The following is a 23892-nucleotide window of genomic DNA, read 5'->3' as shown; positions in this document are numbered from 1 at the left end:
TGTTTTCTCTATCCATGAAGGAGAGCCTACCTCTAGGAAACCAGGAAGACATTTTATTACGGTCCACAGAACCTTTTCTCCTTCAGAGACTTCTTTGAAGTCCTCAGTCAGGAAGCTGTTGGCATATAACATCTGAAAATATTTTTGTAGGGATTGAGTAGTTATGTAGATGTCTCTCTGTACACTGGCTTGGCAGTATATAGTGAAAATGCAAACAAAAACATTACCTGTACCATATAAATGCAATGGAAGGAAAAGTCTGAATGATGTGACAGCAAAGCCACCTCAACTCTCATCTCTTCAAACTGTGGTCAAAAAAAGAGTTTTGATTTATGCATAAATAGAAGTAGTTCAGTACTGTTATAAACTCCAGTTGTGTTTATAAACCTGTTCTTTTTTTTATAAAATCTTGTTCTGTGAAAGATCATGGGTTATACTTTTTAGTTGTTTCCTCTTTGTGAAGAGCACATCTAGTCTCTGATCCTACCACTTATCTGTCAGATCATCTTTAAATTAACTGTCTTTGTCTTCATCTTTCCCTGTAAAACAAAATTACTCCAAGTGAGCTGAAAACTTGGTGTTAAATTTACTTTTAAGGAAGTGAAGAGAATTGGTTAATGAAAATGTGATTCACCATAGAAACAGCTCAGCCAATAGCATATATGCAGTGAATTAACCATTTTTTTGGTACTTTCGTATTTGATATGAAACATAGCAACAAGATGATAGCTTGACAACAACAGCAGCTTCATGTATTTTTCTTCCTTTTTTTGAAAGAATGTTCTTGTGGAGAAAATAGATTCCCTGGAAGGTAATTTATATTACAAGTTTCAACACAAAAATTCTGTGGGTGGATACAATAGGCTAGAAATTAAATTAGTGATTTGTATAATAAATGATGGTTTTGATTTTATATGACACTTCTAGTCTCTTACAAGTGACATAGCTACAGGCAATAGAATAATCTCTTCCCCTTGAGAAGATAAATGTCGTATCAGACTAAACCATCTTATATTAAATTACAACTTCCCTTTTTTACCATATGAAAAGATTCATGATACTGTTCATTAAATAATAGCACAACCCAATTAAAAGGGTACTTTGGCCAAAACGTCTTGAAGATATTTTCTAGTATCAGGCATGTAGTTAATTTATATGGGGTACTACCATAAGAGGCCTGATTTGATAAAGGAATTTTCCTTTATTCAGCAAGTGGCATGATTGTGGCCACGCTGAGCTAGAAGGTGCTTTTCTCATCTCAGTTAGACTGAAACCCTCAAATGCAAATGATGTAATGATAAGAGGAATGTAGTATCTCAATTTCTGTTCTGGGGGAAGAGAGGAATGCAGTATGTGTGACTCTTCTTATACAACTTGATTGTGCTCATACTGTTGTTTTTCATGTTTTGGCAGAGAGAAGGAGCAAGAAAGGGAAGAACAGTTAATGGAAGACAAGAAAAGGAAGAAAGAAGATAAGAAAAAGAAGGAATCTGCTCAGAAGGTAGGTTTTAATATTTGAATACTTTTATCCAGCAGGAACATAAATAGTATTGAAGATGGTAAGATGTCGAATTGTTTCTATTTGAGCTTAAAAACTTGATGTTTTTAGAGTGATGCTTCATTAAAGTCTGGTTTTTGCATTGTTTTTCTGGAACTTAAGTGTTTAAACTTAAACATTTTCTCCTTGGTGTGTCATGTGAAGTAAAAGAAGTGTTTTGATACAGAGTATTAAACTTAAGTTACTGAATATGGGCTTTCTTGGTCTATGCAACTCCTGCTGCTTTGAGGTGTTCGGGGATGGAAATGCTGGTGGGCTTTTGCAATTCTTGCAGTAATATTGACTACATATCTTCTAGAGCAAGAAGATGCCTTTTTTTTTTAAGTCCTTAAGAAAATTTGTATGACATATTTACTACTGAAGGTTCCCTTTGTTACTTGCTAAGTATCACTTAGGTTTTACATTTTCTGTAGCTAATAGCACTTTCGCTGAAGTGTATCAATTCAAGTCTTGAGCGGTGGAGAATTGATAAGTCACTGAAAATTGGTTTTGCTCAGAAAATGTGTTTGAACACTGGATGTATTAGAAGCTCTCTGTGTTGCTGAAAATCTAGTAGATTGTTTTAGGTGTTAACTAGACGTACAAACTTGAGTCTCTTGCAGCTTTTTCTGTGCTTTTTACTGGTAAAATAATTTCTGTCTATTTCTGGTCTTACCAGTACAATACAGAGGTAACCATCATGGAACAGGTCCAGCAAAAGGCCCCTAAGATGATTAAGGGACTGGAGTATCTGACAAATGAGGAGAGGCTGAGCTAGGAGACTGTTCAGCCTGGTGAAGAGAAGGCTCAGAAGGATCTTACCAATGTACATAAATACCTTGTGGGAGGGGGTAAAGATGGAGGCAGGTTCTTCTCAGTGGTGCCCAGTGACACGGCAGAAGGCATTGTGAATAAATTGAAATACAGGAAATTCCACTTAATCATAAAAAGACAGTTTTGTGCAGGTGTGTGACTGAGCAGCCACTGGAACAGATTTCCCTGAGAGGTTGTGCCTCTGTCTTTGAAGATGGTAGAAAACAAGTTGGACGTGGTCCCGTGCAGTCTAGTTTTGATGACTTTGCTTTGAGTTGGGGAGATTCCTGGAGGTGGGTGAGGATTAGGGGTGGGAACTGTGGACTAGATCTCCGGAGGCTGTCTCTTTCAACCTCAATGATTATGCAAAATTGAGAGCAGAAGGCTTTACTTTCTTTCACTAGTCTGTTTTTCAGTTGCTTGAGTAACAACTGGTCCTACAAAAGATCAGACATTACTTTATGTTAGATTCTGTAGGTTTCTGCTGACAACAGCCAGCACTGATTTCAGTTAAATTTTGGCTTATCCATCATCTTCTCAAATCTGGCTTTTTCACCAATTTGAGTCTATCAGTCTATTAGATGCAGATAGACTGGTGTATTTCTGTTGTCTTTATCCAGCCGTTGTATTGATATGTACCCAGTACTGCTGCAGAAGATCAGTAGTTACAGATTAAGTAACTCCTTCAGTGTTTTTGCCTCAGTGTTGCTGCTGTTTAATGTTCGAGTACAAAAAGTATGTGTAGGAACCGGGAGGAGACTCTGGTAAATAAAGGCTAGTGACTTGAGGATTACATGTTGATAGTCAGTGATGCAAGAGAAACTTGGAAAGATTGTCCTGATCATCTTGGTAACAGTGCTGTCTGTGAGTATTTACTGAGGAATTGGTGCTTTGAACACAAAGGAGATTTGCCAGCTTTCATGTGTGGTCTCTCACCTACTAAGTTCAATATGATTGAATGTTACAATATTTTGCCAAAATCTTGGGAGAGGTGAGCACTAAGTAAGTTAACCTCCTAGAGACCAAACTTAATAGTAATACTTGGAGATATCTAGGAATAGCAAAGCAGGCAACCGAACGGACAGAACATAGTATGTGTTTGTTCTTCGTGATTGTGATGATGTTCCCACAAATAAGCAGTAATGATTCGGGGGTACCTTTTTCAGACAGAGTTTATACAACATGAAACAGTTGTTTCTATCTGGATCTTCTGAAACTTAAAAAAGTAAAATAAAAAATCACTTCAACAGAAGTTATGCAAGCAAATTCACAGAGTAGATTCCTGTGGTTGGCATCCCAGGGGCTGTTTGGTAGCTTGTCGGAAGGCTGAGTTTGACTCCACCTGCCCATTCACTATAGCTGCTCCTGCCCTGCTGATGTCTATAGGTTCCCCACAGAGAAAAGACAGCTGTAAATCTGAGACAGTGCTATGTTTTCTCAGCTTTTGTATTCTAGATGTGAAAAAAAAAAAAAAAAAAAATCACAAACCAGATCGTTTTGACTAGGAGAGAGATGCAGTGTTGGCAGAAGTAATTTTTTTTTTTTTTCCCTAAAGCAAACTATTGTTATCATGTAGAATTCTTTAAGGTTTGGTAAAATGGGGTTCTTTTAAGTAGACAAGTTACTAATTTTACTGAACATATTTACTGTTGACTCAGGAAACCTGTCAGTATTACCAGATTGTATTAATGAATGTTTTTTTCCCCCCTCTTCCTTTAGTAGTGCAACATCAGAGTCACTTAAGCGCTTAACAGAATTTTTAACTGTTAGAGAAGAAGACGTAGTTTGATGCATATGGGATTTTTCATAAGTGAAGTAAAAATTGATGTGTGGATTGGTAGAGATGCAGTTTTGGTACAGGTGTATTTTTAGTGTCTTGGAGACTTTTGAATTACATAATTCTGTGAAGTTATGACACTTAAGATTTTGGATTATAGTGAATGTTCCGCTTTGCATATTGCAGAGTTGGTCTTTGCAGAGTAAATGATGCCATAGCAATTCAGTGCCGTTTGTCTTTTTATCCTTTACCATACAAAGGAGTTCTGGTTTGATTGGTTTAAATAATAAACTGCTTTTTACATGTGCTTTCCTTATTCTATACTGTCACTGTGTGCTTTCCAGAATTATGGACTAGTTCAGCAATTTCATTTAAGAATAGGTGTCATAGAGCCTGACACATGATGATCTTTAGGGTTTTTCCATTATTGTGTAGTGGAACTCGATTGACAGGTTCAAAACATGCTACAATACACATGATTCCAGAGAATATGCCAGTGGTATGTTTATCTCTACTGTAGCTTGAAATCTGTGTTGCTGAAAAAATGTGGAGCACAGCAAAACCACATGGAGTACATTGGCCAGCAAGATGGCTTACTTCAGTAATCAACTTCTTATTGCGTTCAAGAGATTTTGAAGTTTCGTGCTTTATATAGGTATCACTGGTACTTTTTGTAATTGTGACAATGAATCCAGTAACGTTTAGGAATTTTTCTCCTTGGAGGAGATGTCTTGGGAAAGGTGAAATGAGAAGATGGCAGAGACACAGACTGCTACTCGCCTGCAGTTACTCCTGTGGGAATTCCATTGCTAGCCCCAGCAGTCTGCTATAAGGATACTCTCACAGAAGGCAGTTTTTGTTGCACTTTAACTGTAATACTTCACCTCCAAAATCTGAAAAAACTGTAGTGCTATAGCACATGTTTATTTGTACTTTGGAAGTCCATGTTTGGGATGAGGAGGGAGGTGAATAATAAAAATCATCATGAGTAGAAGTAATTACTGTTTCTGCCAGGGACTTTTGCATCAGGCAAAGGTATTGGAGGAAGGGTAGTATTTTTGAAAACTTCATCTATATGACTAGGAATACTGTTTAGACTTGTAGTTCATCAGCTGATTATTTTCATGCAACAAATACTGATCTTGTTGCTCATAAAGTAAGGTGGTTCAATGTTTGTTTTGAGGTCCTTAAAACTCTATTTACATTCTTGCTCTTCATTTGCAGGTCACAGATCAAAAAACCAAAGGTAAGAACCTTTGATCCTAAAGAGTACTTTTTATAGACTTGAGCCAGAACTTGGATCTTAATCAAAACTGTTGGAAAGGAAGGGGGATTATGAGTCAAGATGAAATACTGAAGATTTGTATTCAGAAGAAGTAAAAGCTGAGGTGATTAAAATGGAGACCCTAAAACTCCATGTTGTCAGCATCAGAATACTTGAAGAGGGAGTGAGAATTGTGGATAAAATAGGTTAGCTGAAATATTTAGCCTTTGTTTTGCAAAGGTTTTAGACAAGTAAGTAAAAACTGAAGCCACCTGTATAAATGGAATGAAAGACAGTGAAAGTACTGCTTATGGTGAGGTACAAAAATGAGTGAAAATGACTTGTTTATTGAAACTTAAGAGAAGTTCAGGCACCTAAAAGTCCAACAGATAAGGCAAGAGTGATGAGTGAGCGTCTTGAAAGTTAAGTTTATTTAGCTGATCTAAAAATATATTTAATCTTGATTTGTGTGTCTGTTTTCTAAAAATTGTGTAGGGAAAATGCCATTATTGGCAGACAAGAACTAAGATAGTAACTTGATATTACAGTTAACAATACCTTTTTGAGGGTTTGGGACAATGAAGCCTGTATAAAGAAATCAGAAAACCCTTATCAAAATAAAATGTGGGGAATAATGTGTTCATGTTGCCAAAGAGAGACTCACTTGTTTTGATCTCACATTCGTAGGAGGAAGAGTTTTACTGATAATGTTCACTTTGCTGGTGAGGGGTTTCTGGACGTCCCTTTCTTGAATTAATCTTCATCAAAGGCTAGAGTAGATGTATTGAATTTTCCTTGCTTTTAGAGTCTGATGGCTTAGCAATTACATGTTCTAGGTGCCTGGCTGGGAATTTCTTTTACTCTGTTTCATAAAAAGCACATGGAGAATGTAAGTAAGGGGTCACAAGGCTAGGGCCTCTTAAGCAAATTTTGTGGTGGCATTAGTTCCTCAAGGATTTGTTTGTGATTTTCCTCTTCTCCAATGCGTAATAGCCCTCAAAGGCAGTTTGTCCTTGCTTATAGGGGCACTTGGTGACCAGCTGGGGAAACTTTATGCAAGCCTAAACACTGTATGTGGACTGCCTTATTGAAGAGTAGTACAGAGTACTCAAATTTGTTAACTCTGAGTCCAAGAGAGGGGTTGTTTGGGTTTTTTTTCGCCCTTTTTCTTTGATTTAACAGTGGCCATGTAGTTTAGTAAGCAGGTGAAAACTTTGGATCTGATTTCAGATCTCCTATAAGGGTGATGTTTTATGGATCTTCAATCCAAAAAAACAATTGAAGATCAGGGAACAGAGCTGGAGGGAAGACAGTTGTATTTGACTCCTCATGTTTTAAAATGACTCATTGCCAAGGGTGGTATTCTTTGCCAACTTTGTTTTCAATAAGTTTGGAGCTGAGAGTGAAATACTTGCTGAGCTTAGAGTTTCATCCTGGGGTACAAAGTTGCACATGGAAGTAAGAGGTTTGCTACTACTGCTTATTTCTGCTTCTTTAAGTCAATTGTTCTATGATACGGTTAAAGTTGCACAGTATTTCAGAGAAGGATGAAATTATTAAGGAAAGAGTCGCAGTGAGTTCTGGTGACTGACACTGGTTTTAAGTCAAAAAATTTCTGATTTTCATTCTTCCTGTTTTTCAGTGCCCGAAGTGACGAAACCAAGTTTAAGCCAACCAGTGGCTGCCAGCCCAATTGGCAACTCTCCATCGCCACCAGTCAATGGTGGCAACAATGCCAAAAGGGTGGCAGTGCCGAACGGACAACCGCCAAGCGCCGCCCGCTACATGCCTCGGGAGGTGCCGCCGCGATTCCGTTGCCAGCAGGACCACAAAGTGTTACTGAAACGCGGGCAGCCCCCTCCGCCATCCTGTATGCTCCTTGGGGGTGGAGCAGGGCCTCCTCCTCCAACAGCACCAGGAGCAAACCCAAACAACGCACAACCAGTGACAGGAGCACTGCTGCAGAGCGACAGTGGGACTGCAACAGGCAAGTAAATAATATTAAGTGAACGTGTGTGTGTGGCAGAAAGGGATCACTGAAATTGTGCATAAGCATATCATTATAGAATGTAACTCCTCAGATTGCTTTAGGAGAACTTCTACTATTTTAGGGTATAGACTTGACTTTGCTGTTAGAGGCAATGGATGCAATTTTTACTACTAGATGGAACAAGAAGAGGGTTAACTTTTAAAAAATATGTTTTGGGTGATTTAAATCAGATCTGTAATGCTCTCAAGACTGCAGCAAGGTAAAGACAATGCAGGGATAAACAGATGGCATTTTATGGTTTTAATGGAGTAGTTCTTAATAGCTCTTTTGGTGACATGAGTTCCCTATCTTGTCACATTTTTAATATGATCTGGTAAAACAGACATGTAGATATCAGGTCTGAAAATGACAGGTGTCTGTCATATCTCATCCGATGAAATAGCAGGATGATCCTTTCGCTCCTGATTTTTTTAGTAGTAATCTTTTTTTTTCTTCCTTACATAAGCCTTTTTATAAAAAACTAGTGATTGTCTTGGTTTTGCTCTTCTGTTCACTTCGAATATCAGAAAATAAATGGATTTTAAGATTAATTGTTTTATGAGCATGGGGAAATTGACTGCTCCTGGTTTATGTTTAGACCCTTGGGTAATTGTAGTAATTGTAATATTTTCTTCTGAAGTTACGATATAGAACAAACAAAATTCCACTCAAGACATCTGTCTTCTAAAGAAAAACCTAAGTGATCTGAGGAATCAAAGACAACTTCAGTTCTAACCAAAAAAGTGTTTAAAAAAGAAATAATAAATGCTTGAATGTTAGTACAAGGAAATGATACCACTATGTATGAGTTTGCCTTTGAAAACCATGCCAGATTAATGGGATGAGGTTTTTACCACAGTCTTGGAGAGCTGAACTTCATAGTTCTGTATGGTTCAGAAGAAAAAGCTCAGAGGTGATTTGGAACTCCAGAATCAAGTAAGCTAGATGAGATGGCTGTTTTCTTAAAAAAGATTCTATGAAAATGAATAATTTTGGTTATTCTGTGGTTTTAGTACTTGAATTCCTTTGTAGTAAATCTCTGTTTGACAAATCACTTATCTTGTTGTCTTGATGTTCCCTATTTAATAAGGGAGTGAATTTCAAGTTACAATGGCAAGATTTTAGCTAATCAGTTTAAAAACAAATCTCTTGGAGATGGCTGATTTTGATAAAACACCTGAAAGATGAAGAGGGGGGAAAAAAAGCCACCCCAAAGTCTTTTGACTATATAAAATCATAGTATTGTGTCAGCATTGGTATACCTTCACAGTGATTGTAGTAGACTGACAAAGGAGCCTTTATGGTAGTGAACATTCTAAAAGTTTTCAGAATTTCTCGTGAAGAGCATTTTCTTTTGCTGTTAGATGTACTCTGAGGACCGTTTTGAAGTACTTCAGAGGCTTCTGTCGTGGTTTAGCCCAGTGGTTTAGCCCAACCAGCAGCTCCCCCTCAGTGAGGTGGAGAGGATTAAAAGTGTAACAGAAGGCCTGAGGGTTGAGATAAGAACAGGGAGGGAGCACCCACCAACCACAGCCTGGCCCCTGGCCAGGCAAACGGACATTGTTCTCTCCCTACCCCCCACCCCTGGCTTGGGGACAAATCGATTTAATTCATTAGCAGTTCATTCAGAGAGGACTAGGAGAAACAAAGCCAGATCTTAAAAACACCTTCCCTCCACTCCTTCCTCTTCTGGGCTCTACCTCCTTCCCCAGCAGTGCAGGGGGACGACAGGGAATGGGGGAGCTGCCAGTCTAGTTCATCACATGCTATTTTTGCTGCTCCTTCTTAAAGAGGGAGGACTTCTTACACTCTTTCCCCTGCTTCACTGAGTCCCCTCCTTATGCTGAAATAGTCCACAGGCTTCTCCAATGTGAGGTCCTTCCCACAGGATGCAGTCCTTACCTATCAGATTAATCCCTGGCACAGGGTCCTCCACGGACTTCAAATGCATCTCTTCTTTGTCATCAGTCTCCAACAGCATGGTGTCCTTCCCACGGAGACAATCTACGACCTCCCTTAGGCGCAGGCATCTCTGCTCCATCTTGGGGTTCTCTGCAGGCTACAGGTGGATCTCTGCTCCACCATTAATCTCCATGGTCTGCAGAGAGGCAGCCTGTTGTCTCACCATGGGCTGCAGGGGAATCTCAGCTCTGGCACACCTCCTCCTGCTCCATCTTCACTGACGTTGGTGTCTGCGTAGCCGTTTCTCTAAGATCTCAGTCCTCTCTCCGCTACAGCTGTGCTGGGCCCCATGAAACTTGGCAGTCCCGGCAGGACAAACTCCCCACAGCGGGCACCCCGGGAGCTTTGGAGCTCTTCAAGTCACACCAGCACGGCCATGTCCAGTTCAGTGGCACTGGCCCAGCACAGGCAGCCACCTGCCTGGGAGGCTGGGGGCCAGCCCCTTGCCTCCCCCTCTCTTCACAGTAGGTCCAGCCTAGTTCGGGCTTCTTTGTCCCCTTCTTAAATAGGGAATTTGCAGAGGTGCTGATTGTCTCAGCCCTGGCCTGAAGAGAGCAGGGGTCCGACCTGGCCAGAGGCCAGTCAGACTGGTTTTGTAGCCAGGAAACCTTTTCTTGCAGCTTCTTACAGAGGCTATCTCTGCAGCCCCTCCTCTGCTACCAAAACCCCATCGTATGGGTCCTTCAGACCTGCCTCATCCCATCCAAGTTTCTGTACCATAACACAGTTAACTGGGCTGGGGAGCTGACTTGGATTAAAATTAACCCATGCTAATTTCAGTCTGGGTGATTTACCAGTTCAACTCACTGAATATCAGCGGGAACATACGTGCTAGCATGTAGGAGTAGGTGTGCCAGAGGAGTGGGAGAGAGAAAGTGGACGAGAGAAAGGCCAGGGCTGTCACTTTAGGGTGCTCCATCAAAGTGCTTACGGAAGTCTGGTGTTGCTATCAGTCTTGCACATCGTTAATCCTATCTGAGATCCTGTCTGTTTCCAAATTTGATTTCAGATTGGGCCCGATTCTATCAGGCACTTTGCACTGATACTGTGATTAATTTTTCACACATGAAACGAAAGCAGGTTCCTGAAGGGGAAAATCATGTAGCCTACTTACTCCTTTGCATTGTTACATTTGTTACAGACAGTTACAGTTGGTGCTGGTGAGGCTTTATTACAAAAAGTCCATATGTAATCCTTCTTTACATGGATCTTTTTCCACATGAATTTAAATGCTTCTGTAAGACAGCAGAACTCTAGTTGCCTGAAAGATTACCCCGAATTTACTATTGCCTCATAGAATACAGACAGGGGGTTAGGGTGGAGGATGGTGTATATAATTCTTTCACTACCAATGATATTCAGGATGCACAAGGCAATTTTGGAAAACAAGATTACATTTTGTTGGTGAAAGTCTTTCAATAGTTATAATACCCTTCAAGAATCACCACCACCTCTCACAGCAAAACCGCATCTTCATTTTGGGACTCCGTTTCAGTACTTTGACTTATTTCAGTTCCATACTTTCATCCTTAAAAGTGGTCATTTGCTGGTGACTTTTTTTATTTCTGTCAGATCAGAAAATTGTGTTATTATCTTTAGCATGTACGTTATTAAGGAATAACGTTTAATAAGGTTTAAGAATTATTAAATGAACCTTATTTAGTAATAAAAGGTTTAAGAACCAGGAGCTCTTACTCATTATCTTAAGACAAACCCATAAATAGTGAAGATTTTGTTGCCACTGTCAAATATAGCAATGGGAGGCTGGTTTTACAAAGCAGTCTATTAAATTGTGTCCTAGTAGACTACGTTAGGAAGCATCCCAATCTTAATACTTTCAGAATGTCTTCACAGAAATGAAATGTGGTCTGTTAAAATCACCCATGTGAAGATCTCGCTAAGTGCATAGCTGCCTATGCATCCTTCATTTGCTGAATCATTGCTAAGTTCAAAAGACAGCCACCTTGCAGTCTTTTGAACTTGTCATTGGCTGTCCTTCTTAACCTATTCCTGTGATCGGTCTGATCAGAAAGTTTTTAAACTGGGGGGAAAGAAAAAAGATTCCTTAGTGTACTAAAAGGATAGCCAGATATAAATATCGGTAGAGTGTCACGATTCCTTGTTTTTATTAAGTTTGCACTTGAGGTTAAGGCAACAGAAGGAGCAGAATGTGCATGGGAACTGCTTGGTCTTTTGGATCTTGATGGCTAGGGTTTAGTGGATGAAGACGAACTTTGTTCATCAGTATTCAAAGCTTACAAGACAGTTCTAACCTTGCTTTGAAGTCTTGATCTTTACTGGTGGCCTGCAATGAAGGGGAATCTGAAAGGCATTCAGTGGATGTTCCTTGGTTAAGCTAATGAACTGAAAGCCTGAGACAGGCACTGAAAGCTGATCCCTTCATCTTTTATTAAAAGTATTAGCAACCAGAACTTGTGGTCTTCACTTTTGAATGTATAACATAGGTACTTGGAGGGGAGGGGGAATCTTTTTTTTTGGGGGGTCATTATGCCTTATTTTCATGGAAGCTGTCATTGGAGCTGGTGTTGGTAGTAACAATGTATATTCAGGTATTGAGCACAGATGCAGATGTTACTATGAACTTTACGCTCTGCAACATAAGTTAAACTGCTTGAGTGGGATAACTGAATAGGACTAATGTATTAGGGTTCAGTGTATGGTTTTGTAGAAGGGACAGTGTTTAGTCTTCATCGCTGGGAATTTGTGGTGAGGGTACTTTAGGGTCCCTTGGTATTAAGAATACATAGAAAAATGAGTGAAACCATATATGGAGAACAACCCTGAAGTACTAATGGACTTTAAATAATTTAGAGGATCAGAAGTAATTATGTCGACGGCAAGGGAATCTTGGCTGATGTTTTAAAATGATGATGATAACATGTCTGCATATATGTAAACATCATGCTACCAGCGCTGACATAGGCTTCATTCATTGTGGCACTGTGTTAATTTGTCTTCTTTAAAACAATACACAAATATCTTGTCCATGTGAAGTCATACTACATAGGACGTAATAAGTTCACCACAGATAAAAGAAAGGGGCCCTATTCATTGTCATTCATCCTGCTAATTTCCTTATAGTGACTGCAAAGCTCCCTGAGCTTGCAGCTTACCCTGTACGATGTGAGAAGCCAGCAAAAAACTAACCCATCAAAAAGTGGACAGTTTGGTGTTCAGTTAGTGACTATAATTGACTTAAAAGTGCTTAGCTGGCACCAGAACTGTCACAAATGAGAGGTGAAACTTGGGGAACTTGAAGTAGTAGAGCTGGTGAGAGAGAGAGAGAGAAGGAAAAATGATATCTCATACTAGCCTCCATCCAGTGGCAGAGAGTTCAGCTTAGCTGCTCGCAAAACCACAGACTGTGGTTTCTAGGGTCAATATAGCAGTGACACGAATGTGGGGTAATTACATAGTGAACACAGCTTGCACATTACTACATAGATATTGTCATTTATGTAGCTTTGGACTCTTCCTATTTACAGTAACTTTTGGAAATAATTTTGTTTTGTAAAGGATTGAAAGAAATTCCTAGTAGCAAAATCAACTTGAAAAAGCTATTCGAAGCTGAAGGATAGACTTCTTCAGCTTTATATATTCATTAGTTTTTGTCTTCAGTGTTTTGTCTTTTGATCTGTAAGAAATTGTAGTTCCTTTGAGTCAACTGAGTAGCAGGCCAGCAGCTGACTGTGTACACACATATGCATGTGAATGTGTGCACATACGCATTCTTGTTCTATATATAGTGTGATTTTTAAATGTGTATTTGGAAAGTCTACAACTAGTATCAGTAATGACCCTGCAGGTTCATTAACTGGGTTATAATTATTGTGTTGAACATGAGCTGGACTGTTAGCAGAAGTAGTGAGTCAACAGTGAATTCAAATCCCTACAAAATGATTGTGGCCTTTTTGTTGAAAGAAGTTTTTATCATTATTTTTCAACAGTGTTTTTCCAGCCTGATGTTCTTTCAAAGCAACTTTGTTACACATTTGAGGGAAAGGATCTTATTCATGAAAACAGTAATCAGTGGTATCAAAAATGTGATGTTCAGTGCTTGTGAATAATACAGATTATTAATAACCTTTTTGGGTGTGGGGTTTTTTGTTCCTTTTTTTTTTTTATTTTAGATTCAGCAATTGGAGGTGCTGCTGCTTCAAATTATGCAAATTCCACTTGGGGTCCTGGAGCCTCCTCCAACAGCGGCACCAACGCCAACCCAACTCACATCTGGGACAAGGTGATTGTAGACGGGTCTGACATGGAAGAGTGGCCTTGTATTGCCAGCAAAGATGCTGAGTCTTCTTCCGAAAACACCACCGATAACAACAGTGCCTCGAACCCTGGCTTGGAGAAGAACACTCTGCCAGGAAGCACCACTAGTAACAAAGGAAAAGGAAGCCAGTGCCAGTCTGGAAGCACTGGAAACGAATGTAATCTTGGGGCCTGGAAATCTGATCCCAAGGCTAAATCTGTTCAATCTTCCAACCCTGCTGCCGAGAGTAACAATGGACTAGGTAATTGGAGGAACTTGAGTGGACAAGATAGAATCGGTCCCGGTTCTGGCTTCAGCAACTTTAACCCAAATAGCAACCCATCTGCTTGGCCGGCACTGGTTCAAGAGGGTAATTCTAGGAAAGGGACTTTGGAATCTGATAGTGGTAGCTCCAATGCACAGATTAGCACAGTAGGTCAGACCTCTAGGGAACAGCAGTCAAAGATGGAAAATGCGGGTGTTAACTTTGTCTCTGGCAGAGAACAGGCTCAAATTCATAACACTGATGGACCAAAAAATGGAAACACTAACTCCTTGAACTTAAGTTCACCAAACCCTATGGAGAATAAGGGAATGCCCTTTGAAATGGGCTTGGGGAACCCTTCCAGGAGCACTGACACCCCTTCACAAAGCACTGGAGAAAGAAAGACTGGGAGTGTTGGATCTTGGGGTACAGCTAGGGGGTCTTCTGGAACTGACACAGTCTCTGGACAGAGCAATTCTGGAAACCATGGGAACAATGGAAAGGATAGAGAGGACTCCTGGAAAGGAGCTTCTGTTCAAAAACCTAATGGGTCAAGAAGTGATTCTTGGGATAACAATAACCGGTCTACGGGTGGTGGGTCTTGGAACTTTGGCCCTCAGCATGCAAATGAAAGCAAATGGGGTGAAGGGAACAAATTAACATCTGGGGTCTCTCAGGGAGAATGGAAACAGCTGTCTGGGTCTGATGAACTGAAGATTGGAGAATGGAGTGGGCCAAACCAACCAAATTCTAGCACTGGAGCATGGGACAATCAAAAAGGCCACCCTCTTCCTGAAAACCAAGGCAATTCCCAGGCTCCCTGTTGGGGAAGATCTTCCAGCTCTGCGGGAAGTGAAGTTGGAGGTCAAAGCACTGGAAGCAACCATAAGGCAGGAAGTAGTGACAGTCATAATTCTGGACGCCGATCGTATAGGCCTACGCATCCTGATTGCCAGGCAGTCTTGCAGACTTTGCTGAGCAGGACTGATTTGGACCCCCGAGTGCTTTCAAACACTGGCTGGGGCCAAACTCAAATTAAGCAAGATACCGTATGGGATATTGAAGAGATGCCACGGCCCGAGGGGAAGTCTGATAAAGGAACTGAGGGGTGGGAGAGCTCTGCCACACAGACAAAGAACTCAGGGGGCTGGGGCGATGTACCCAGCCAAAGCAATCAAATCAAGTCTGGATGGGGTGAGCTCTCAACCCCAACGGAGTGGAAGGACCCCAAAAATACTGGAGGATGGAATGACTATAAGAACCCCAATTCTTCTAATTGGGGAGGAGGAAGACCAGAAGAGAAATCATCTTCCTCTTGGAATGACAGCTCTAGTAAGGATCAGGGGTGGGGTGGACGGCAGCCTAATCAAGGATGGTCTTCTGGAAAGAACGGTTGGGGAGAGGAAGCTGACCAAACGAAAAACAGCAACTGGGAAAGTGCAGGAAACAAGCCAGTGTCTGGTTGGAGTGAAGGTGGGCAAAATGAGATTGGAACTTGGGGTAATGGTGCAAATACAAGCGCTGCTTCAAAGGGTGGATGGGATGATTGTAAAAGAACTTCAACATGGAATGAGACGGGTCGACAACCCAACTCCTGGAACAAGCAGCAGCAGCAGCAGCACCAGCAGCAACAGCAGGAGGCTTCTGGTTCCTGGGGTCCACCACCCCAAACTCCAAGTAATGGGCGACCTCCAAACCCAAACTGGAACAGTGGACCACAGCCAGCTGCCCCTAAAGAGGAGGAGCCTAGTGGCTGGGAAGAACCTTCTCCGCAGTCAATCAGTCGAAAAATGGATATTGATGATGGCACTTCGGCATGGGGAGATCCTAGCAGTTATAACTACAAGAATGTGAACCTGTGGGACAAGAACTCACAAGGAGGACAGGCCCCACGGGAGCAGAGCCTGCCTACTCCAATGACTAGCAAATCACAAGCATCAGGTACTAGTCCCATTCCTTTCTTCAACAAGCTCGTATATATGAATGTAACCTAAATGCACAAGAGATACTCATGTAGCCTCCGATTTCTAATAGTTTTGTTCCATAAAGAAATCCAATTTCTTATTTGACTATTTGGTTCTGTATTTAAAGTTTGAATCAATCAGTCTTCTGCTTGTTGTGCATCAGTAACTGTGATCTGAATACTGGTCAGCTTGCCGGTAAAATGAAATGTTTGTTAGCTGACAAATCTGCATATTCAATCTGAGTTCTGAAGAAGAGTTTGAATTATAGAATCATAGAATCATGTAGGTTGGGAAAAAAGGTCATTGAGTCCAACTGTAAAGGCAACACTGCCAAGTCCACCACTAAACCATGTCTCTAAGTGCCACATCTCGTGTCTTTTAAATATTTCTAGAGATAGTGACTTAATCACTTCCCTGGGCAGCCTGTTCCAATGCTTGACAACCCTTTCAGTGAAGAATTTTTTCCTAATACCCAATCTAAACCTCCCCTGGCTCAACTTGAGGCCATTTCCTATTACTTCTTACTTGGGAGAAGCGACCAGCACGCACATTGCTACAACGTCCTTTCAGGTGGTTGTTTGTAGAGCGTAATAAGGTCTCCCCTGAGCCTCCTTTTCTCCAGACTAAATCACATTTTTTATGTTTAATTATTAGAGAAACGCGGAGAGATTCTTGCTTATTTTTAGTCAAAAACTTTTTGCTGTGAAACACTCAGTTAACACTTGAAATTGAGCAAATCTATGATTTAGGTTTTTTATCTCAATTTGGCTCTGCTGTATGATAAAGAATACTTAGCAAAATATTTTCTTCTTTGAAATAAAGACAAGAGAAAAAATTACATAGCCTGGAAATATATTAAGATGTTACTGTTATGTAATCTCTTCTCTGGCTCAGAAATACCTTAATGAATACTATTTTGTTTTAATACGTACTTCAAATATGTCCTTATTCTTTCTTCAGTATATGAAAACCCAGAGTTAGTTAGGGTAGGAGGACAGCATTAGATCTGGGGTTCATGTTTAACCTGGCAGAAGAATATTGTTCATCATAGCATTCTCTTCCTTTTCATCCCTGGAGGTCAGTGCCTGCTCCTAAGTTTGATGTGAACAGTTGTCAATTCTTTTGCACCCATGCTATTGAGAACCTAAAGTCTTCAACTGAAAGAAGGAAGCAGTAGATTAATGACGTGGTGCTGCACTGCAGTAGGTAGCTTGTTGTCTAAATGGTCTGTAATGAAAACTCTTTCTCCTTTGTGCAGTCTGGAGCAAAAGCACTCCACCTGCTCCAGATAACGGTACGTCCGCCTGGGGTGAGCCAAATGAAACCAGTCCCGGGTGGGGTGAAGTAGATGATACAGGAGCATCGACAACAGGCTGGGGGAATGCACCTTCCAACGCCCCGAATGCCATGAAATCTAGTGAGTATAGGCCAGATACTGGTTTCTTTGCAGTGGTCCTGAAAATTTTTAGCGTTTCACCATTTCATAAAGATCACCCATGGAGGAATTGTTATCTGAGGCCTAGAAGCAATGTTGAATGTCATGTAAGGTTTTGAGGGATGAGTGATTAAGTGCTTACAAATGACTGCAGCTTTGTCTTTTAAGGTAACGAAAATTTTCTTAACTAAGCAATTAGATGGTCAGCTCCAATTTGTGGAAGGGTTGAAACATTAGAGCATCTAAGTGAGGAAATGTGTCTTTTTCTCAAAAAATTTTCTTCTTCAACTGTCCACTTGTTACTTAGCATATAAACTTATTACATCATAAATCACTTTTTCTGATCAAATCAGAAAAATGAATGCACAGTACAGACAAATTTCACCATGCAGGCCATTACATGGTAATCTATGCTTTGGTGTAATGCAGCTTGCCTTCGAATGCATTTTTTTTTTTTTATTGTATGAGTGTGGAAAATTATAACTCTTAAGAACTGAACTTTCTTTTGTGGTTGAACCTAAATCGATAACTGTTTTCTGGATATTACCTACCTACAGCTGTGTTCCTCATGAATGAGATGTTGTTGAAATCTATTTAAAAATGTACTTTGAAGTTACAATTTTGCTGTATTAAGAGTTTTATTTTTGTGGAAATTATTCCTGCTGATGTAAGCTGTTTGTAGAATTTTCATTACGCTTTTTTTTTTAATGAAAATACAACAAACAAAAGCAATCACCTGCTGATACAGCATAGCGACGTTAAAGCCAAAGTTAATAATGTTTGGATAGGAAGTTTTCAGTAGGAAATACTGATTATACATGACTGTAACTGAACTTGACTGATACCCACTGTAAAACTATTTCTGGTTACAAGTTGCTTTTGCAACATGTAATTGTTTGGAATGAAATGCTCTATACAGATTCTATACTGTTGGGTCATTCTCCTTCCCTTCCTAATTAAATAGTTTGGCCATTTATGAAACAAAACTGGGAAAAAAGCATTGCTTCCTTAATGTTAACATTATAGCAACCTTTCATGGATGGCTGTAGTGCTTTCTGTACCTACCACACAAACTTGACACCTTTCAGGATGCTAGACTTTTTTTTAGATGGATCTCTTCTTTCATCTGTAAAAAGCCACCTAAATATGACCAAACTAAGACCCTCTGACCCATTGCAAATTCTATGGATATGTTAATACTTGAGATAGTCTTCAAAGACCACGCATGGTCACTTGCTTGTCCTAGCTGACCTGCATGTGTGACGTAACCAAATAGCTGCAGCATATGTGTACAACTTTGCATGTAAGCTGTCCGCAGCTCTAGAGAAGCAAAATATAGGGAGTTCCCTGTGACAATTATATCACGTTGGAGTGTAGTAGATCACCAGTGTTTAGAGCTGAGATCTTCATTCTCCTGTGTTCTGTGACTGCTCTCTCAACTCCTTTCTAATGGGCACCCAGAAGGAATGAAGAAGAAAGCTATATAATTCAGTGGAGTAAGGGGAAGTATTTAATGTCTTGGATAAGTTGGAAGAAGAAATTGGGACCAAGACCTTGCAAAGGCATAATTTATGGTTGAAGGTAAGGACAGGAAACAGAGACTAGCAGTGATTGGAAAAGAAAACAAGAGCTTAGACCCTTAGAAAGAAAGGAAACATAGCTCATTGCCTACCTGTTTAAAAAAAAAATTTTTTTTTTTGTAGTTTTACCAGCATTGCATAGGAATTCTCTGGCAGAAGTAGGAATACATTTAGTTTTCTGTAACGTCATTATTTTATCTTCATCTTGAAAGTTCCCTTTGCTTACTGTAGCTATTTGTGCCTTCTTGCTCAACAAATGCAGAAAATGAAGCGGGAATCTTACCAACAATTTGTCTTTACATCACTGTCCAGATTCATGTTCAAGAATCTCAGACCTGAGAGCTGTCAATGCAGAAAAATAATCTGTGGTCATGTAGTTAAAACCAGGATCATAGTTTATCTATATTTAAAACTGTGACCGGAAATAAATTAAAGCTGCAGGAACTACCCCATCTGTTACATATCCAGATTAAGTTTTTGACTCTGCAGTCATAATCCTGAAATGTAGCCTTTTACACGTAAGTAGCATGATTAAAGGGTGAAGAGGTAGATTTTTACACTTGGACCAATACGTTTCCTAAGCAGCCATCAGTTTTGGTACACAAATAAATATGCTTTTCAAAGTTTTGTTTCCTGTGAAGTTGTTCTTTATGGTTAATTTTAAGGTAGTTCTTAAACTGCCATGAAATGCTGCTGTACCTATTTTTGGTATGATCCAGGTAGAGGTCCCCTTGATAGACTAATAACAGTTCCTGACCTTTTATATGCAGATTGTGTGCTGTATGTGTTAATATCCTTATCTCTGATTTCCATACTCAAAACCCAGACAATTGAAGAATTAGTTATGAAAGAGGTGATGATATGGAAATCCTTTTTAAAGGAGATAAGTGCTTGAAGAAGAAATACGCAGAATGAAGAGTTAGAACAGGAAGGAGAGCAGTTGAACAGTGGACAAGATGAAGATTTGGGCTCTTGTTGGCTTGTCAGTAGAGGTTAGAATTCTGAGTTGCCTGACAGCTGGTGCTAGAGTAACAGCAAGAAAAGATGCCAACAGGGAAAAGTCCTTAGTCTGAATTGATATGATGAAATGGTTGTAGCTTTCTGGTGACGGCATCTCTCCTTACACAGTTTCTATTAAGTCTTTTTAGTGACATTGTTAAGAACAGAATTCAAGTAGAGGGTTTTTTCCACATTAAACTACTTTTTTTGTTACACATACCAGAGTACAATGTCAGATCCTCTCCTTCAGGTTCTACTTAGTTGTTATTCCTTAAAGTTCTTTGTTTCTGTAATTTTGTGAAAGAGTATAATGCAAGGGAAGTGTTAAGGTTTTGAAGGAAGAGAGGAAAGAATTGATAAACCACCTGAACCATAGTCCTCAGCACCCTTGGTTTTTAAGTGTTCTTGAAGTCTTTCATTTACATGAGAAAATAATAGGTTGCCTTTTAAAGGAACCCAAATGCAGCTGTATCTGTGTAAGAGAAGAGGTCCTTGTGGCTATTATATCTTTAAGGGTTTGACATTGCTTTAAAATAGTTGCAAAACATGACATGCCTACATGCCACCCAATCTCTTGGGTTTTGGGATTCATGTGCAAGTTTTTACAGCTGTTAGAATGAAGACGCGTTCCCCCTCCCCCTTCCTTTGAGGTTCTGATGATCTCGGCTAATCTTGCAGTATCAAGTCACCAGCTGCATGGTATTGTAGACTGCTTTTGAGCTTTTTTCTTTTTCTAAAGGTTCTAAATCTATGCAAGATGGCTGGGGAGAGAGTGATGGGCCAGTGACAGGAACACGTCATTCCAGCTGGGAAGAGGAGGAGGAGGGAGGAGTCTGGAACACAGCAGGCTCTCAGGGAAGCAGTTCCTCCCACAACTCAACAAGCTGGGGGCAAGGAGGAAAGAAAACACAAATGAAGGTAAAATGCTTGAATGATTCATAACTACTGTGTTGTCTGAAAGCGGTATAACTGATATGTTAGAGCATTATAACAGTTCTTCTTTTAAAAAGATATTACAGAATTCAGCTAGAAAGGTGCCTGATACAACAGTGTAAAAAATGTGAGGTTTCTGGATTTGTTTTAATGTATTACACCTGTTGTGACTAATATATCTGCCAGTAGGTGTCAAATTCTTTGGGTAGGTAGGCTGCAGAGCCATTACTAAATGAAACTGAGCAATAAGTATCTCAAGGCTATTCTCCTCTTGTTGACACTTCTTTCTGCTAGGCTGCTGCTGGTCTTCTTGCATAGCCTGCTGAAGTTTGGATTCCACAGTCCCTTTGGCAGATGCACTTCTTATTCCTACTGACTGTTGGATTTAAGTCTGACTTGTGTTTGTTGTGACTGACCTTTGGCCTTAAACAGGAGCAGGAGCTTGGCTGTAGTCCCGAGTGAATTTCTTTCTAAGGCTTGTTTGTGTTAAAGTTCTCTAGTACAGTAACACTTGGTACTGTATTAATATTAGAAGGACTATGCTTTGTCTACTTCTAATCAAATAGGTAGGGTAGAGTCAAAAGGGAAGTGCAGAGCAGCTTCCTAGAACATGGAAATACTGTTGTGAAATGGTATGGAGTTTTAAGATTCCTATTTTGCAGCAATGATTCTCATGAACTTTTTTCTTGCTTAAAGCTTTTTTAAGCACCAAAGCAGCTGTCAAAAATTTTTTCTTACCAGTATCTCTTCTGTTGAACTATGTTCAGTTTTGCTTTTGATCACCTGTAGATTACAGTAAGGTCAAATTGAGAGCCAGGTCAGCACGGTGCTAGTGTAAGAGCAACCATACTAAAGGGAAGAAAGCCAAGGAAGAAATCCACCTCTGTATGTGGGGGATTAAAGAATGTTTTAAACTGTAACAGAGGAAAGAAAAACAGTAACATTCACAGAGCTTTCCAGATTCCAGGAAACTGGAGGTGTGATAAACATTCGACATGGAAAGTGTTCATCCAGTTTGGTATACCTAATAACGAACAATTTTGAGAGAGGAAAGAAAAAAAGTATCTCATAATTGTTTCCAACCATGTAAAAACTTAAAGTAATTTGTTCAGGAGATTAATTTCTCAGATACCAGGATTTTCATTCAACACTTGTGCACCTCAAAGATAAAACAGGATTTAAGAAATCAAGAAGCTGCTTAAAATTATTTTTGTCTCTTTTTTCTCTTCAGTGCTCATTAAAAGGAGGAAATAGTGATGCGTGGATGAACCCTTTATCCAAACAGTTTTCAAATATGGGCTTGCTAGTAAGTAAATTTTTTAAAATATAAAATCCAACTTTGTAAAAAAAGCAGTAAGCTTCAAACAAGTCAAAAGATCAGCTGTTTCACAGTGCGTAACTACTTATTTATCTGCACTTGCTATGCTGACATGTTGATTATAATACCTGTAACAACTGGGTGTTCAGCACTTCTTTGCTAGTCAGAACAGCTTCTCAGAAAAACTCAAGATGTACTTTGACTCTTCAAACCTACTTTATGACAGCTGTTGTTCTGAGATTGCAGTTTCCTTGCAAGTAATAAGATTTAAGTTTTTTGCTTTTTTTTTTTATGTTCATAACTTACTGTTTAGCACGCTCAAGGTAGAGGCCTCAGCTCCCGGCTGTAGTGTCAGATATTTGTGATTAGTCCAAGACAATTCATTCTGAATCTCAGCCACATAACAGAAAAGGAGATTTACAGTCCTGTGTCTGTCTTGGCTATTTATATTTTAAATACTGTGCAGCAGAGCCTTTTTAATACAAAAAGGGCTTATTATACATCAGTACTTAAAGACTGATTGATAAAGTGAATAAATAAAATAGCACATAATGGAGAGAAAAGACAGATCTGCAGGAAAGTACCTTTCAAAAAAAAAAAAAAAGTTCTGTGAGAAGTCCAGGGCTGCAGAGACTGTCACTGACATGACTAGGATTAGTTTGCAATGTCCATTGGCTCCTAAGCTCAAATTCAGTGTGCTAGACTGTAGATGCTTCTGAAAGCTATGGGAACACCCTGTTCCAGTCTGCCAACTAATGAATAACTTGGCAGCACATTTCAAGATTTGATGTCTTGACAGGTCCTGAGGATGAGCTATCGTTTTGGCCACCATTTTCAGTGTTTCGTCTCTTGACCACTGAAACATGAGGACAGAGGTTCATTTCACAGAGCAACTGTCTATCTGTCTTTCTCCGTCCATTGCGTGCGTTCATGTGTCTGGTTTCATATGGAACACTTGCCACGCACAGCATTAGGGGGTTGAGATGAAGTGTGTCCAGAGTGATACCAGGAATCCCTATATTTGATTTTAGTTTAACATAAAGCTTTTATTGGTACAAGCGTGTCCTTCTTTCATTCCACCTTTACCCATCAAGGGCTGCTTTCTGAAACAGTCAGAACTGATACAGTTTGGTTTTTTTTCCCCCCCCAGAGTCAAACTGAGGACATTCCAGGCAGTAAGATGGACTTGTCTGTAGGTGCGTATAATTTTATTTAAATGCATTTGGAAGATGACATCATGTGCAGTATTTTTATGTGAATGACATGCTGTGCTTCAAAAAGGTGTGATCCTTACTTTTAGCACTGCACGTAATAGGAGGACAGAGTTACAATATCCGGTATCTTGGCTGTAGTCTTTGAATAGTTACATAGCTAAAGCTGATATGCAGTATTGCGATGTACACCCATACAGAACAGAGCTATAACTTGTGGAAGGGACGTCCTATAAGACTGTTTTGATCCTTGTAGTTTATATTCATTGTTACTGTTAAAGAAAGTAAAAGTTGCTTTTCATTTGGTGGAATACTGTTTTAGCTCTTGACAGTAGGACATCCCAATTACCACAGCTCCCTAGAGATGATGTGAAGGAAGAGAATATCTTCTTTTGTTGATTTCTTCAGTTGCTTGCCTCAGGCTATTACAAGTTACTGCTCAGTAGAACTAGATTTTTCACTCTTGATCACCTCACCACAAATATTACACAGCTGAAGTGGGATGGGCTGTGTGGAAAACACTATCCTA

The 23892-nt window shown here is 39.9% G+C and overlaps 1 protein-coding gene across 12 annotated transcripts in view; it reads left to right on the top strand.

Annotated features, from left to right (window-relative positions):
* Positions 1 to 23892, top strand: part of TNRC6B (trinucleotide repeat containing adaptor 6B) — a 115964-nt gene that overhangs the window by 65339 nt on the left and 26733 nt on the right. For 10 of the 12 annotated variants that reach the window (XM_086611053.1, XM_086611051.1, XM_086611048.1 and 7 more), the window contains 8 exons: positions 1414 to 1501; positions 5352 to 5373; positions 7034 to 7378; positions 13534 to 15864; positions 17146 to 17304; positions 20641 to 20819; positions 22066 to 22140; positions 23303 to 23348. In XM_086611053.1, coding sequence (XP_086467179.1) covers positions 1414 to 1501; positions 5352 to 5373; positions 7034 to 7378; positions 13534 to 15864; positions 17146 to 17304; positions 20641 to 20819; positions 22066 to 22140; positions 23303 to 23348 — 3245 coding nt within the window. The remainder of the gene's footprint in view (positions 1 to 1413; positions 1502 to 5351; positions 5374 to 7033; positions 7379 to 13533; positions 15865 to 17145; positions 17305 to 20640; positions 20820 to 22065; positions 22141 to 23302; positions 23349 to 23892) is intronic. The other 2 variants (XM_086611057.1, XM_086611056.1) reach the window with 1 other exon arrangement.

The sequence above is a fragment of the Tauraco erythrolophus genome, chromosome 4 (assembly GCF_009769465.1).
Source record: "Tauraco erythrolophus isolate bTauEry1 chromosome 4, bTauEry1.pri, whole genome shotgun sequence".
Lineage (NCBI taxonomy): Eukaryota > Metazoa > Chordata > Aves > Musophagiformes > Musophagidae > Tauraco > Tauraco erythrolophus.
The sequence above is the reverse complement of the archived record's forward strand: the minus strand, read 5'-3'. Positions and strand labels throughout refer to the sequence as shown.